General features: G+C 36.5%; 1 protein-coding gene across 5 annotated transcripts in view; it reads left to right on the top strand.

Annotated features, from left to right (window-relative positions):
• Window positions 1-15,401, top strand: part of MARCHF7 (membrane associated ring-CH-type finger 7) — a 34,358-nt gene that overhangs the window by 7,544 nt on the left and 11,413 nt on the right. For all 5 annotated transcript variants that reach the window (XR_002644025.3, XM_022569839.3, XM_089916020.1 and 2 more), the window contains exons 2-5: window positions 4,242-4,437; window positions 6,080-6,232; window positions 7,852-8,956; window positions 12,369-12,538. Coding sequence is in view for 4 of the 5 variants with exons in the window: in XM_022569839.3 (XP_022425547.1) it covers window positions 4,242-4,437; window positions 6,080-6,232; window positions 7,852-8,956; window positions 12,369-12,538 (1,624 nt within the window). In the remaining variant the exon portion in view is untranslated. The remainder of the gene's footprint in view (window positions 1-4,241; window positions 4,438-6,079; window positions 6,233-7,851; window positions 8,957-12,368; window positions 12,539-15,401) is intronic.

The raw sequence follows: 15,401 nt of genomic DNA, 5'->3' as shown, positions 1-15,401 counted from the left end.
TTTTTCTTGCTGCGTCACACGGCTTGCAGGATCTTAGTACCCTGACCAGGGATTAAACCCAGGCCACAGCAGTGAAAGCACCAGGTCCTAACCACTATACTGTCAGGGACTTCCCGATTTGCTCATATTTTGTTCAGAATTTTTGCAGCTGTGTTCATGAGAGAGAATGCTCTATAGATTTCTTTCCTTATGTCTTTGTCTGGTTTTGGAATTAAGGTAGTGCTGGCCTCATCATATCATAGAATGAGTTAGGAAGTATTTTCTCTGAAAGAGATTGTAGAGAATTAGTATAACTTCTTCCTTAAATGTTTGATTGAATTCTCCAGTGAACCCATGTGGGCTTGGTGTTTTCTGTTTTGAAAGCTTACTCTTGATTCTTACTCTTTTATATATTCTAGTTACAAGTTCCTAATTAGGTATATGATTTACAAATATTTTCTCATTAAGGTTCTTTTTTGCTGTACTGTTTTAAGGGCATTTGCATTGGGAATACTTTTTAGCCTTTTTTAGAAGTAATTATTTTCTGAATGCAAATACTGACTTATACAATACTAATGGTAAATAAATAATGATTTCATTGACTGTCCTTCCCGAAAACCTCTTGTTGGAAGGGCAACCTAAATAAGTATCATGAAGATAAAAATAAGTAAGTAAATAAAATGAAAATTGGATGCCTGCTAGTAGTTACAGAATGTTTGTAAACTTCCCTTCCATCAAGTTTTCAAACTGTTTAATATGATTTCTCAGATACACAAAGTAGTATTCAGCTACTTTGGTTGGGCTAGACAGCCCCCTGCACATACCATACAATTTTCCTTTCTAATCACAGATAGCCTTTTGAGAGTAACCCATAAAAATTGTTTATTACAGGAGCCAAATCTGTTACTTATTTGGGGTAGAGACTGGAAATTTAGTGAAAATGAGAGAGAACTCCATGGAACTTGAATGGATATTTAATAATTCTATCCACTTCTTATTTTCATATGAATGTTCTTAGTCTGGAGGTAATGAATTGCAAAAAGATTAATTGGACTTAACTAATTAAAAAACTAGTGAGTCAAGTGATACCATGAAGAGAGTGAAAAGACAACTTACAGAATGGGAGAAAATATTTGTAAATGATATGCTATCTGACAAGGAACTTGTAACCAGACTATGTAAAGAACTCTTACATCCTAACAATAAAAAAAAACCCAGTTTAAAATGGGCGAAGGACCTGAATAGACATGTGTCCAAAGATGTACAAATGGCCAATGAACGCATAAATAGATGCTCAACATCAGCCATTAGGAAATGCACATGTACACTATAATGAGACACCACTTCATACCCACTAGAATGGCTAAAATAAAATTAAAAAGTGAGACAATAACAAGAGTTGACAAGGTTGTGGAGAAATTTGGACCCTCATAAATTGCTTGTGGGGTTTTAAACTGGTACAGCCACTTTGGAAAACAGTTTATTAATTATTCTAAAACTCAAACTTTGAGGTATTATATGACCCATTAGTTACACCCAAGAAAATTAGAAACATGTCTACACAAAACTTGAACACAGATATTCATAGTAGTATTATTCATAACAGCTAAGAAGTGCAAACAACCCCAAAAGTACTTTTTTAAGCATCTGGTGTCTGCAAGGCAGTATACTTAAGTATACTTTGGAGACAGACTTTTCCTGATTTCGTTTGGCCACCAGTAGTTTTAGATAGCAAAAGAGATAAGATAGTGTATAAATGAACCCCATTCTTTATTTAATTGTTAAAAGAATTCAGAGGGGGAGAAAAGCTAATTGCTTCAGACTGAGAATATTTGAACAGTGGACAAAATTGGATTGGTAGGAACCAGGGAAAAGTTTGACTTTGAATTTAAGCCAGCAGAAAAATTGGTCAGACTTTATTTCTCCTCTCCTATACTGAGGATTTTTGTCTCTGGGATGACATATAGGCTACCTTTTAGAGTTGTGAGTCATGAAAATTGCCGAACACTGAGTGTGTCTTTATCTCACCAGTGGCCAGTGCCAGAAAACTGTGGAGTGACTTTATAGACTTTTTGTTCATTTCTCACGTCTCTAAATTTGATGAATTTTTATCTTTTATAATGGCTCTCTATTCCCATTACTTTCGTCCCAATGAACGAAAGTAATGGGAATTACTAGCATTTCTTGCTAGTCCAGTGACTTCCTGATTTGCCCACTTTTTGTCCATCCCACTCTTTTAACCTTCCACAATGCTCTAAAGATCTTTGTAAGTAGTTGATCTGATGGTATTACCTCCTTCAGTAGCTCCTAAAGTCTTATTTGTGGAGGTGCTATTCAATAACAATTTGTCCAGTCCATGCAAAATGAGAAAAATAAGGACAAGTTAGGAATTTTGTACAAGTAAAATTTATTCACCTTACAAGTCTGTTTTATTCTGTTATGTTCTTGTTTTAGGAGCATATAAAATGCCCTTTTTAAAAGATTGGGGAATGGGGTTAGGTGGTATTCGCTATTTTCGTTTTCCTTACCTGTCAAAAGTGGCAGTTCTTCCTAAATTTTAAATCAAACCATTTTTTTTAAATTTTTGGTCTTTGATATTCAAAGGTCTTAGAACCACTGGCCTGCAGGATTAAGTTCCTGATACCTTGACAATGGCACATAAAATGATTTCATTTTGAAATATCTCGTGAATTTCATCTCATGTGCTATTCCAGTTCATTGATTGGGGGCTCTGTGGACAACTTGGTGTGAAAGGCTTGTGAGACCAAGTTTGTGCGAAGCTGAGGAGTTCTACATTTACTTAGCAAAATATTGAATGGGCAAGGGATGGATGAAATCCTGATATGCCCATTCCTACTTTTTCAGCTTTGCATCTTCTGCTTTTCCATGTATGTGCACAGTTTATTCTGTAGAGTTACCATGGACTAATACAGTTCCCTGAATGCATGCAGTATGCTTCTCATAATTAAAAGATAATCGGAGATCAAGTAAGTAGTGATGCCTTAGAAGAATTCCCATGGCAGAATAGTTGAGACATCTTTTTATCTTTTTGTGTTGTCTGTCTATAATCTTCCTCATTTGCCTACTCAGTGAACTCCACCTATGGAGTTCATAGTTAATCACCTATGAATTCTCCCCTGCTTTCCTCAGACATAGTTTTTTTTTTTTCTGTAAAACTTTCAACATATCTCCTATTACAGTACTTACTTATATTATACCTACTTATTTATCTATACTCTAAAGCTCTTTGATGGAGCACATTATTTGGGCTCTTATGTTTATAATACTAGGTTAATATAGACTGAATTTATGGCCCATGATAACATTCCATTTTTAACTTTTCTTTTGTCAAGAAATATAACACTTTAAAGAATGTTGTTTCATTTTAATATTCTTCAATAAAATGAACTACTTACCATCTACTTACATGTTAAAATGGTTTATAAATGTCTTTTTTCCTTTATTTCCTAGAATAAAAGTTATTTCCTAGAAATAACTTTTACGTTAGTGGTAAGTGTCTTTAAGCAATTCAGAGATTATGCGTCAAATTCGTCCTTCTTGGTCTCTTTCTGTGTGTGCGTGTGTGTGTGTGTGTGTGTGTGTATTTGTACATTGTAACTTCTGTGTTATTTCATGTTGTTGTACATATAATTATATGTTTAAAGAAAAAACCTTGAGCTTAGAGTTTTACAGTATGTAGTTTTAGCTGTTTCTTCCTTCACTGATGAAGAAATTCCGTATATTAGGATTTTTTTTTTTAGTACCATTTATAGTGTTTTACTGTATTCCTGAGATGGACATAAGATCCAGATACATTTTATATTAGTTGAAAATCTTATTTTTATAGTGGAGTATTCACAGTCACTTTCTATATTGGTGCCTTTCTTGGTGTTCTGTTTATCTAAGAAGAGGAAACAAGGTTCCTCAAAAGGTTAATATTAAACCAGGAGAACAAAATGATTACATATAAAGTTTTTACTCTTCAGTGTTTCCTAGACTAGTGTTTATATTCAGTTACATAGAAGACATAATCTAAATCAGATTGGTTACCTAGCAAAGTACAATTAAAGTATAAAGTAAAGGGACAAGTGGTAGAAGGGAACAAAGACTATGAAAAACCTACATGGTAGAAAAATTTGTGTCTGTGAGGAATGAATGGTCCTTGGGAATTTATTAGAGCACTGTAGATTAAATGTAATATTTAAATTTAAAAATTGCAAGTGTTTTATTGTTCCTTTAAAAAACTGTTTTTTAACTTACAGTCTACATCAGCATCAGCATCTGCATTACCATTTCAGTCTACATGGTATAGTGAGTCTGAGATAACTCAGGGAGCACGTTCAAGATCGCAAAACCAGCAACGGGATCATGATTCAAAAAGACCTAAACTTTCCTGTACAAACTGTACATCTACCTCAGCTGGGAGAAGTGTTGGACATGGTTTAAATGCAGTATCAGGTAATAATTAAATTTGTATAAATATGAATCACTGTGTATGTATTTCGGACAAAAGCCCTTTTCCCAAGATGTAGTGTACTAAGAAGCAAGTAGATTGCACATAAGACTGGGTCAGAAATAGAGCGGAGGTTCCAAAATCTTAACAAAGTTAGAACTGAAATTAACTCTTCATCTTGGATTTTTGTTCTAAATTTGGTACAGATATCTTACACAAACAGGATATTAGCAGATTTTAATTAATTAGAATAGCTGATACATATGGTAATAAAATTAGTAAAAGTGACATGTATTTTGCTGGTTATTATAGGAGGTAAATTTTTAAATTGTTAATAAGAAAGCCAGATTTACTGATACATGTTTCCTTAGCATATTTTTTGTAAATAATAAACATTGTGCTATATAACACATATTTTCAGAAAATGTAGAAATTCTTTAGTTAAACAAAAAACAGTTGGCGGTATTCTAGTGGGAGTTCTATACAAGGAATTAGAAAGCTATGGTTCTAGTCCTCTAACTATGTGACATTGGACAAGTCACTTTACCACTCTGGTATGAAAGACTTATGCATAAAGTTCCATGCTTAGTATCTTGTACTCACAGATACTAAGATACAGGCACACATTTGTTGCACAAATTGGAAAGATCTTTTGTTGAGAGGTACTTCCTCACTTATACTTCTCTTCAAATGAAACACTAGCCAATGCCTGAAATAGTTTTAAGGTAAGATAAAACTTGTGATGACACAGTTGGAGAATAATATTCTTGAAATGCATATGTACTACTAAATGAATTAGCGTAAGCGATTCCTTTCTATTTCGATAGGCAGGACTGCCATGGGAAAGACACTGCCCATCTGAAGGATTTTAAGAGTAGTGTGATGGGTAAGAGCAGACTGACCTTAACTTTGTAGACAAATACCATTGTGTAGAGATACTTTTGTTTTCCTCTGGTCTGTGAAGGCATAGCATTAACCCTGGGCCGTTTCCCTTAACGAAGGGAAATTATTAAGGCTATTAGGACTAGGAGAGGAAGACCCAGAATTTCAAGGTAAATGGTGAGGGGGGAAAGTTTTGAGACTTAGTTTTTAATTTCTTTTTAAATGAAATCATATCTAACAAAGTTTAGATTATAATTGCAATGATACATTACTTCTTAGCATAAGAATGAGCCAAATATGGTGGCAATAATAGTTCTGACAAAATAGTATTATAACCTACAGAATAACCTCTTTCATTTCAAGATGGCTTTGATTTTGATTTTGGCTGTTCTCCGACATCACTTTGATCAACTTTTCATGAAATTCTGCATCTTTGGCAAGCTTTATATTTTTGTTCTGTAATCATTTTATGTCATGTTTATATATCGTACGGTCAGATGTTCTAGAGAGTGAGACATTGACATCCTAGATGGGGGCAGATTATAGTATTAGAGAAGGATGTGTTTGAGTAGGAGATAATTTTATAAGTGATTATTTCACTAGTGAATAATTTATGTTTTGCTCAGTTTTGCTTTTGATTGCAACTGTGTAACTGGGGATTCCTGTAATAAACCATAATTACCTCTCTGTGTAATACTGAAGATCTGTTGTCATCAGAAACCTTGAAAACTTTCTCTGAATTAAGACTTCTTCAATTATTTTAAGATTCTTCTTGGAGGCATAGTCAAGTTCCCAGATCTTCATCAGTGGTACTTGGATCATTTGGAACTGACTTAATGAGAGAGAGGAGAGCAGATTCCTCCATTAGTAATCTTATGGATTATAGTCACCGAAGTGGTGATTTCACAACTTCATCATGTATGTATAAACTATATTGTTATGCATAATTTATCTAATAATGTTACATTTTTGTCTTTGTATGTCGTTAGAATCACAGTACAAAGGAATAAATGAAGTGAATATTATGAAGATTTAGAATACAGGATAGCTTGATATGTTTTCAACCTTATTTGTCATTTTACTTTTAAAAATGTAAACAATATAAAATATTTAGATATACATGAGTATCCAGATTCTGTCTGCCTATAATTTTTTCACTCTTAAGAATGTATGTTTTACATATACTTGATAATTCTTGTATACTACAATATAATTTGCCTTGTGAATTACCTAAAACTTGAAATCACCATTTTAAGACATAATTTAGAATTCCTTTAGTTTAACATGAATTTGTCTTTATTTTCATTTAGTTGAAATAAAGACCCACACTGTTTCTGTCAGTGTACATAAGCCAAAACTTTAAAAAAAATAGAAGTCCAATGCACTGTCCATTGTGCGACAGAGCCACCTTAAAAAAAATAAATGCCATAAAACAATAATACTAGATAACTGAAGATAAAAGGTGCTAATTGAAGTTGAGAAATATAGCACACAGAAGTGGAATTTGATTTACAGAGAAGAAAATACATTTCTATTTAAGGATTTAACTAGATTATTTTAAATAATCTGTTGGGGCAAGCTGTTGCTTTATTTAAGACAAATGAAAGCATCTTTTCATTTGCTTGGCTTTGGGTGGAGGAGCTTTAGTAGACAGTGTCGGTAGCTTCTCGGTTTGGGGGGTAAAAATGTACAGAATAGAATTGATATAGTCCCTAACAGTTAATCCTTCCATGAGGCACCATGTATTAGCACAGCAGCAATCTAGCTCTTAAACTAGATGTATGGATGAATATTCTTTATGAAGGAATGCTTTGGTATTTCTCTTTCCATTTGATGATTAGAACCATCAGTAGTGTACTATTAAAATCGCAGATGCCAGGGCTCTCTTGTGACTCAGTATTGGGGAAAAAAAAAAAAAAAAGCATAGTTATGTCTGATGAGTAACTGGGTATAAGAGTCACTGCTGTTAACTTGAAAGAAAAGATAAAACATTGGAGAAATTTTGAATTGTTAGCATGGTTTGCTATGAAATTATAAGGGTGATAGTACTTATGTGAAATAACTTTTGTTCTTGTTCCAGAGTAAGAAAAATCTCCAAAACACTCTATTATTATTTTGCTTTTACTTGTTATGAGTCATTTACCTTGAATTTGTTTGCCCATTTAAAATCCCTTATCCATTTAGATGTTAGATATTCTTCTGCCATATCAATTTCTGATTAATAAATTCAGCTGTTTTAACTTCATCAAGTTGGTAGATTGATGTTTGCCTCTCATAAGCTATAATACATTTCTTTTTTAAAAAATTTGTAATGCTGACTTTATACAGCAGTATTGGATTTTACCAAAGGTATAGAAAGATAGATAAATATGTTTATTTTTTCTGTAATAATAGTTAAGCTGTGTAGTTATAATATGCCAGTATTCAGTTTGAATCCAGTGTTTAATTTTGGCAGTGATTAGTGGTTAATAGGCACAACCTTAATAATGCACAAATTTTTCATGTAATTGACTACCTTTCCTTTCTTTCAAAAATAGATGTTCAAGACAGAGTTCCTTCTTCATATTCACAAGGAGCAAGACCAAAAGAGAACTCTTTGAGCACTTTACAATTGAATACATCATCTACAAATCACCAAATGCCTTCTGAACATCAGACCATACCATGTTCTAGGGACTCTGGTAGAAATTCTTTAAGATCGAATTTTTCTCCAAGAGAATTAGAATCTCCCCAAAGCAGTATACAGCCTGGATTTTCTTATATTTCAAATAGAGGTGAAACCTCAACTATAGGCAGTTCAAATAGGGTTGGCTCATCTCAAAGATCATTTCAAGAATCTTCTGACAATGAAGGTAGGCGTACAACAAGGAGATTGCTGTCACGTATAGCTTCTAGTATGTCATCTACTTTTTTTTCACGAAGGTCTAGTCAGGATTCCTTGAATACAAGATCATTGAGTTCTGAGAATTCTTACATTTCTCCAAGAATCTTGACAGCTTCACAGTCTCGTAATGCAGCATCAGCTTCTGATGGTCCTGATAACAGGGCATCCGAAGCTTCTCAGGGATTTCGATTTCTTCGGCGAAGATGGGGTTTGTCATCTCTTAGCCAAAATCATAGCTCTGAGCCAGATTCCCAAAATTTTAACCAAGAATCTGAAGGTAGAAATACAGGACCATGGTTATCTTCCTCACTTAGAAATAGATGCACACCTTTGTTCTCTAGAAGGAGGCGAGAGGGACGAGATGAATCTTCAAGGATATCTACCTCTGATATACCATCTAGATCTCATCATATTTTTAGAAGAGAATCAAATGAAGTGGTTCACCTTGAAGCACAGAGTGATCCCCTTGGGGCTACTGCCAGCAGACCACAAGCATCTGCAGCACCAAGCAGTGCTGCTACGGGGGGCTCTGTATCGGATTCGGCTTACAGTGGACGAAGTACAGGAATAACAGGGATCCTTCCTGGTTCCTTATTCCGATTTGCAGTGCCCCCGGCACTTGGAAATAATTTGACCGACAATGTCATGATCACTGTAGATATTATTCCTTCAGGTTGGAGTTCATCTGATGGAAAAAATGATAAAACTAAAAGTGTACCCTCAAGAGACCCAGAAAGACTGCAAAAAATAAAAGAGAGGTAAGTTTGAATACCTATCTTAAGCCTGTGAAGAACAGATGAGAGAAAGAACTGTTTGTTTCTAAAATGGTTTCTCATAAGAGTGCTGTCTGGGGCTTCCCTGGTGGCACAGTGGTTGAGAGTCCGCCTGCTGATGCAGGGGACACGGGTTCGTGCCCCGGTCCGGGAAGATTCCACATGCCGCGGAGCGGCTGGGCCCGTGAGCCATGGCCACTGAGCCTGCGCGTCTGGAGCCTGTGCTCCGCAATGGGAGAGGCCAGCAATGAGGCCTGCGTAACCCCCGCCAAAAAAGAGTGATGTCTGAAATTTCTTGCCTTAAAATTTACATCCAGTAAGATGTTAGCGTCTTGCTCAGAGGTAAAATGGATAAGAATTAATACTTGTGGTGGGCACTGGGGGTGTAGATTGCATTGGGAAATAATCTAAAGGTTATTTTTAACCAGCTTTGGCTACAGATACATATAGATATATGTATATATAAAAATATACAAATCTTAGATATACAAAATCTTAATCTCTTACCCTGTTTCTAGGTAGACTAGTGCTAAATGGGATTGGTAAAGCAGCCCAAGTTGTTGTGGATTATCAAGACAGTGTTTCAGCCTTTAATAATATCATTTATTGGGACTTGCCTGTTGGTCCAGTGGCCAAGACTGCGCTCCCAATGCAGGAGGCCTGGGTTTGATCCCTGGTCAGGGAACTAGATCCCACATGCCACAGCTAAGAGTTTGCATGCCGCAACTAAAGATCCCACGTGCTACAACTAAGACCCAGTGCAGCAAAATAAATAAATAACAAAAAAATAAGATCATTTATTTACCATTTATTTGTATTTCTCACTTCAAATCTTTTTTGGAATAAGGTAAAATCGTTTCCACAAACTTTAAAATTTTGTTTTTAAGTCCAAATGTATACTGAATATTCTTTATATATTGTCACTATTTGACAGAGATAGCAGTTTAAATTCAGGACTTAGAATCTTTTTATTCATGTGAAATCTTTTGTAGAGTTTAGTTGCTTAAAAATCTTTGGGAAAGGGCTTCCCTGGTGGCGCAGTGGTTGAGGGTCCGCCTGCCGATGCAGGGGACGTGGGTTCGTGCCCTGGTCCGGGAAGATCCCACATGCCGCGGAGCGGCTGGGCCCGTGAGCCATGGCCGCTGAGCCTGCGCGTCCGGAGCCTGTGCTCCGTAACGGGAGAGACCACGACAGTGAGAGGCCCGCGTACCGGAAAAAAAAAAAAAAAAAAGATGAAAGATCTGAGATTTTTCACTCCAACTTAATTATTTTGCATGTTAAGTGTAGTTACTTACTTTTTCCACCTATTAAAATTAGTTTTATGATAAAATGGGATAGGATAGTACATGTAAAATATGCTTGTAAGAAGAAAAGACTTATGTAAAGCTAAGGTCATTGGGTGTTTTTGTTTTTTCTTGTTCATAAAGGCCCCATGTAATAGAATTTTGGGGGAGCATAGTTGTTATATCATTTTAGGGTCTTTTGGTCTTTAAGAGGAAATACATTCAAATCTTGCTCTGGGGAATAAAGGGAGCTTCGCATGCTTTCTGAGATACTGAACATTGACTAATATCTTCCCACTTTCCCTTATATAGGACAAATTGTTACCATGTGACTGTTCTCTTCTTTTAAAATTTGCGCTTTTTCCTTCCTTGTAGAAAGATTTACTCTGCCCTGGTAGTGTTAGCTTTAATGTTATTACAGGAGCTCCCTCTAATTGCAAGCTGTCTACTGAGTAATGTAGTAACTATTATATTTCTTGTGCTCAAAGTTAGATTAATTTGAGTGCAGTAGTGTAAGTAGGGCAAAAAATTAATTTAGTGATTTCCAAAGAGAAACTAAGTAAGCCATCACCACCCTGCCTGGTAAGATAGTTTAAAAAGCAGCATTTGTTGCTTATTTTGACAGAGTTTATATGTGTGTGTTCCTTTATTACATATTTTGCTTAAAAATGAGGATTATAAGATACTTTACAATTAAATGAATAAAAGTGTAAAAAAATTGAGTCTCCCAAAGTAAAAACTATCAACCAAAGAAAGTTATATCTAAAGGTAAAACATAAATGTTAATGCTTGAGGTTGTATCTCTGGTTAATCCTAGGCATGAAAGTCACCTAAAAGTACGCCTGTTCCTCTTTCCACACATCTTTTGCTAAACTCATTTGGAACCCATATAATCCAGGTTATATTTCAATAACAGTTTAGCATTCTGTATCAATTTACTGAGTACCTTTTTCATGTCAGCAGTAGACTAAGGCAATAGGGATTTTAATTTAAAAAACTACTTGTCTTACAGTGATCATTCTGCATTTAAATTAAGCAGTACATGTTGGCCTGTGAAATAGAGGACATAGGTTAATGGAAACTGTTCCACACTTTAAAAGCCTACCCTTGTAGAAATCAGGATGATTTAATAACATCGCTGGGGTGGGGAAAATGAAAAATTTTTAAATCTCTTCTTTTGGTTTTTTTTATTATGATTTAATACAAAAAGCTTATCAGTTTAAACATATGTGGCTCTGCTAACATGTAAATTGAAAAATCACAAGTCAATATTTGTTTAATTCATCAAACTTGTCTTAAAAGTTTTGGGGGGACAGGGACTTCCCTGGTGGTCCAGTAGTTAAGACTCTGTGCTCCCTATGCAGGGGGCCCAGGTTCAATCCCGGTTGGGGAACTAGATCCCACATGCCACAACTAAAAGATCCCGCATGCTGCGACTAAGAGCCCGCATGCCACAACTGAAAGATCCCGCATACTGCAACTAAGAGCCCACATGTCACAACTAAAAGATCCCGCAAGCTGCAACGAAGATCCCTCGTGCCGCAACTAAGACCTGGTGCAGCCAAATAAATATTAAAAAAAAAAAAGTTTTGCAGGGACAAAAGTGATGGGTATAATAAGTACATTATCTTTATACTGCTGGAATTGAAGTAGTCTATGGTACTGCAGAAATTAAAATCTTAGTGAAACTTACAAATTGTGAAAAATATGGAATTTAAACTCTGGTAGCAGGGGTGGGGTGTGGTGGTGGTGGGATGAATTGGGAAACTGGGATTGACATATATATACTAATATTTATAAAATAGATTAATAAGAACCTGATGTATAAAAAATAAATAAAATTTAAAAAAATAAACTGTGGTACCAAAGATAATTACTTAAACCATTTGAAGATAAGTAATAGGATAGCCTACCTCATTTACCTTTAAAATATTTATTATAATTTTTGTTCTTACTGATACAGTTTTTCTTAGAAGTTCCTGTTTACTATTATTGTTGTTTGCCTTTTTTCTACCTAGAGAGACCATGATATTGTTTGGGATTATGTATGATTGGAAATGACCAACCAGGATGGTTTTGATAGCTCTGTTTAGGAAATGTACCTTCTTTTCCAGCCTCCTTTTAGAGGACTCTGAAGAAGAAGAAGGTGATTTATGTAGAATTTGTCAGATGGCAGCTGCATCATCCTCTAACTTGCTGATAGAGCCATGCAAGTGCACAGGAAGTTTGCAGTATGTCCACCAAGAGTGTATGAAAAAATGGTTACAGGCCAAAATTAACTCTGGTAAGATTTACCCTTTTGTGTATTTTGTTTTCACAGTTTTTTCAAGAGATGCACGTGTGTATGCATTTTAATTAACAAATATGGTTATAATTTATTGATTGTCAAATTTATACCCTTATCAAAAGCATCAATCATTTTTTGAAGCAAAAGCATTGAAGAGTATTAGTCTTGCTTCATAAATTTAACGTATAATAGTGTTTCTTATATTTCATTTACTGAACAATCTACTGTCATACATGTATAATGCAACTGTAATTTGTTATTGTTGGTAACCCTTACATCATGCAATATCTTTTTGAATCAAAGAAATATTCTTACTGTTTACCAACTATGTGTCCTTGAGAAAGTTTTATTGTCTCTAATGTTGCTATGCAGCAATAAGATTACTGTAGGGAGTCGTTGTTTATTAAGTGCCTGTTACGGAGCCAGGCATTGTTCTAGATGTAGGATATAGAGAACAAGACAGACAAGGCACTTGCTCTCCTGGTGGGATTACGTGTTAAAGGAATGCCTTGTTGAGGTGAGGACATTTATACTTGAACGAAGAGGAGCTAGCTATTCTAGAATGAAAGGAAAAGCATTCCAGCACACAGAACAACTAGTACAGAGACTTTAAGGTGGGAATGACTTAGGTGTGTTTGAGGAATTGAATGAAGGCCCAGCATGGCTGGAGTATAATTAGTGGGAAAGGAGAGGGGTGATAAGTTGAGGTAAGAGAGATTAGCAGAGGCTAGCTCATTTAGGACTTTGAAAGTTAATGTCAGAAGCTTAGATTTTTAGGTAAGTGTTGTGGGAAGCCACTGAAGGTCAGGGGAGTGAAATGATCTTATTTATGTTTTGGCTGCTCTGTGAAGAGTGGAGTTTAGTGGGACAAGAGTAGAAGCAGGGAGGTCAACCGGGAATCTATTGTGTTGACCAACCAGGAGTCTGTCTTTACAAGAGGTAGTGATGGTGGTGGTAGAAATGGATGATGGATTCTGGTATGTTTTGGAGGTAGATTCTATAAGACTCACCAGTGGATTGGATGTGGTGGAGTGAAGGAGAAAGAACACTTAGCGAAGCTCATATTTTTGCCTTGAGCAACTAAATAAATGGTGGGGCCATTTACTGAAAATAAAGAAGACAGAATAGAATAAATTTGGGAGAGGAAACTTAGTTCTGTTTTAGAAATATTGTATTTGAACTGTTTATTAAATAACCATATGGAAATGGTTATGGGCAGTTAGCAAGACAGGCGTGATGTTTCAGGGGTTTTAGCACAGAAAATAACAGTTTTAGGAATCATGAGCACGTAATATTTTAAGATTTGAGATTAAGTAAGGTCACTTGAGCAAGAGCAGATATTAAAAAAAATGAGCCCAGGGCAGAGCCCTGAGGCACCCAAACGCTTAGTGGGAACAGAGAAGGAGATTTGAGGAGCAGCCTCAGTCTGGTATGAAGAAAACTGAGAAAATGTAGTGTTGTGCAAGCCAGAAGAAGAAAATGTTTTAAGAGGGTGTAACCAACCCTGTCAGGTACTGCAAAGAAATCAGAACAAAGAGATAAGAACAAAGAAATGGGGCTTCCCTGGTGGCGCAGTGGTTGAGAGTCCGCCTGCCGATGCAGGGGACGTGGGTTCCTGCCCCCGTCCACGAAGATCCCACATGCTGCGGAGCGGCTGGGACCGTGAGCCATGGCCGCTGAGCCTGCGCGTCCAGAGCCTGTGCTCCGCAACGGGAGAGGCCACAACAGTGAGAGGCCCACGTACATCTTAAAAAAAAAAAAAAAAGGAACAAAGAAATGACAGCTGGATTTGGTAGCATGGATGACCTTGGTGACTTCAGTGCTGGGGCGGTGGTGGGGAGGTGTCTTTATGATTAAATTGAGCTGAGTAAGACTGGGGAAGCAGCAGCATAGACGCCCTCTTACAATAAGCTTTACTGTCAAGGAGATGGGAGACACAGTAGGAATTGGAGAGTTATATGGGGTCATGGTACATGTTTTTGTTTTGTTTTTGTTTCGAGGTAGAAATTTGAGGGCATTTTTTATTTTAACAAGAGATACAATGGAGACCAAAAAAATTATGAAAAGGGAAGGGAGGGCTTCCCTGGTGGCGCAGTGGTTGAGAGTCCGCCTGCCGATGCAGGGGACACGGGTTCGTGCCCTGGTCCGGGAAGATCCCACATGCCGCAAAGCGGCTGGGCCCGTGAGCCATGGCCGCTGAGCCTGCACGTCTGGAGCCTGTGCTCCGCAATGGGAGAGGCCCGCGTACCGCAAAAAAAAAAAAAAAAAAGGGAGGGGAAAGATGGGATCCAGAGCACAAGTTGAGTAGTTAGCCTTTAATAGGAAAAAGGGTACTTCATCGCTAGAAAGCTAGTGTAGATATGGATTATTGATCAGTTTGTTGCTTTGGTGAGAAGGTGCTTGAACTCCTATATAATTGCTTGTTTTCTTAGTAAGGTCTTTAGCTGATGAGGGGATGGGTTAAGAGATTTTCATGTGTGGGGAAAATAACATTCTAAAATGCTTTCAGGGTTTTCAGGTAGTACTAATGTCCATAAAAATCTGTGGCCATGAATATGATTTAAAAGTGGGATTGGGATACATGTATATTTTTTTAAGAAGCAGTTTTCAGATACTTGGATACAGATGAGGATTTGAGTTCGATGGGGTTGGGACCTTTGCCAGGCAAGTATGATGAAGGGAGTTAAGGGTGTTATAAGGCTGTAGTTGTGGTAAGCCTAGAAATTAGACAAAATAAGGAAGGGAGTAAGGACATTAGGAAGTAGATAGCGAGAAGTGGTAGGGTCAGTGTCTTTGAATCTCAGTGACATTGAAGAGAATTGCCAGAGTAGGTGAGCTAAAATGATGAAAAGTTGTAGGT

This window comes from Delphinapterus leucas, chromosome 8 (assembly GCF_059928025.1).
Source record: "Delphinapterus leucas isolate spDelLeu-1000000601 "Yukka" chromosome 8, BTC_Dleu_Yukka2, whole genome shotgun sequence".
Lineage (NCBI taxonomy): Eukaryota > Metazoa > Chordata > Mammalia > Artiodactyla > Monodontidae > Delphinapterus > Delphinapterus leucas.
The sequence above is the reverse complement of the archived record's forward strand: the minus strand, read 5'-3'. Positions and strand labels throughout refer to the sequence as shown.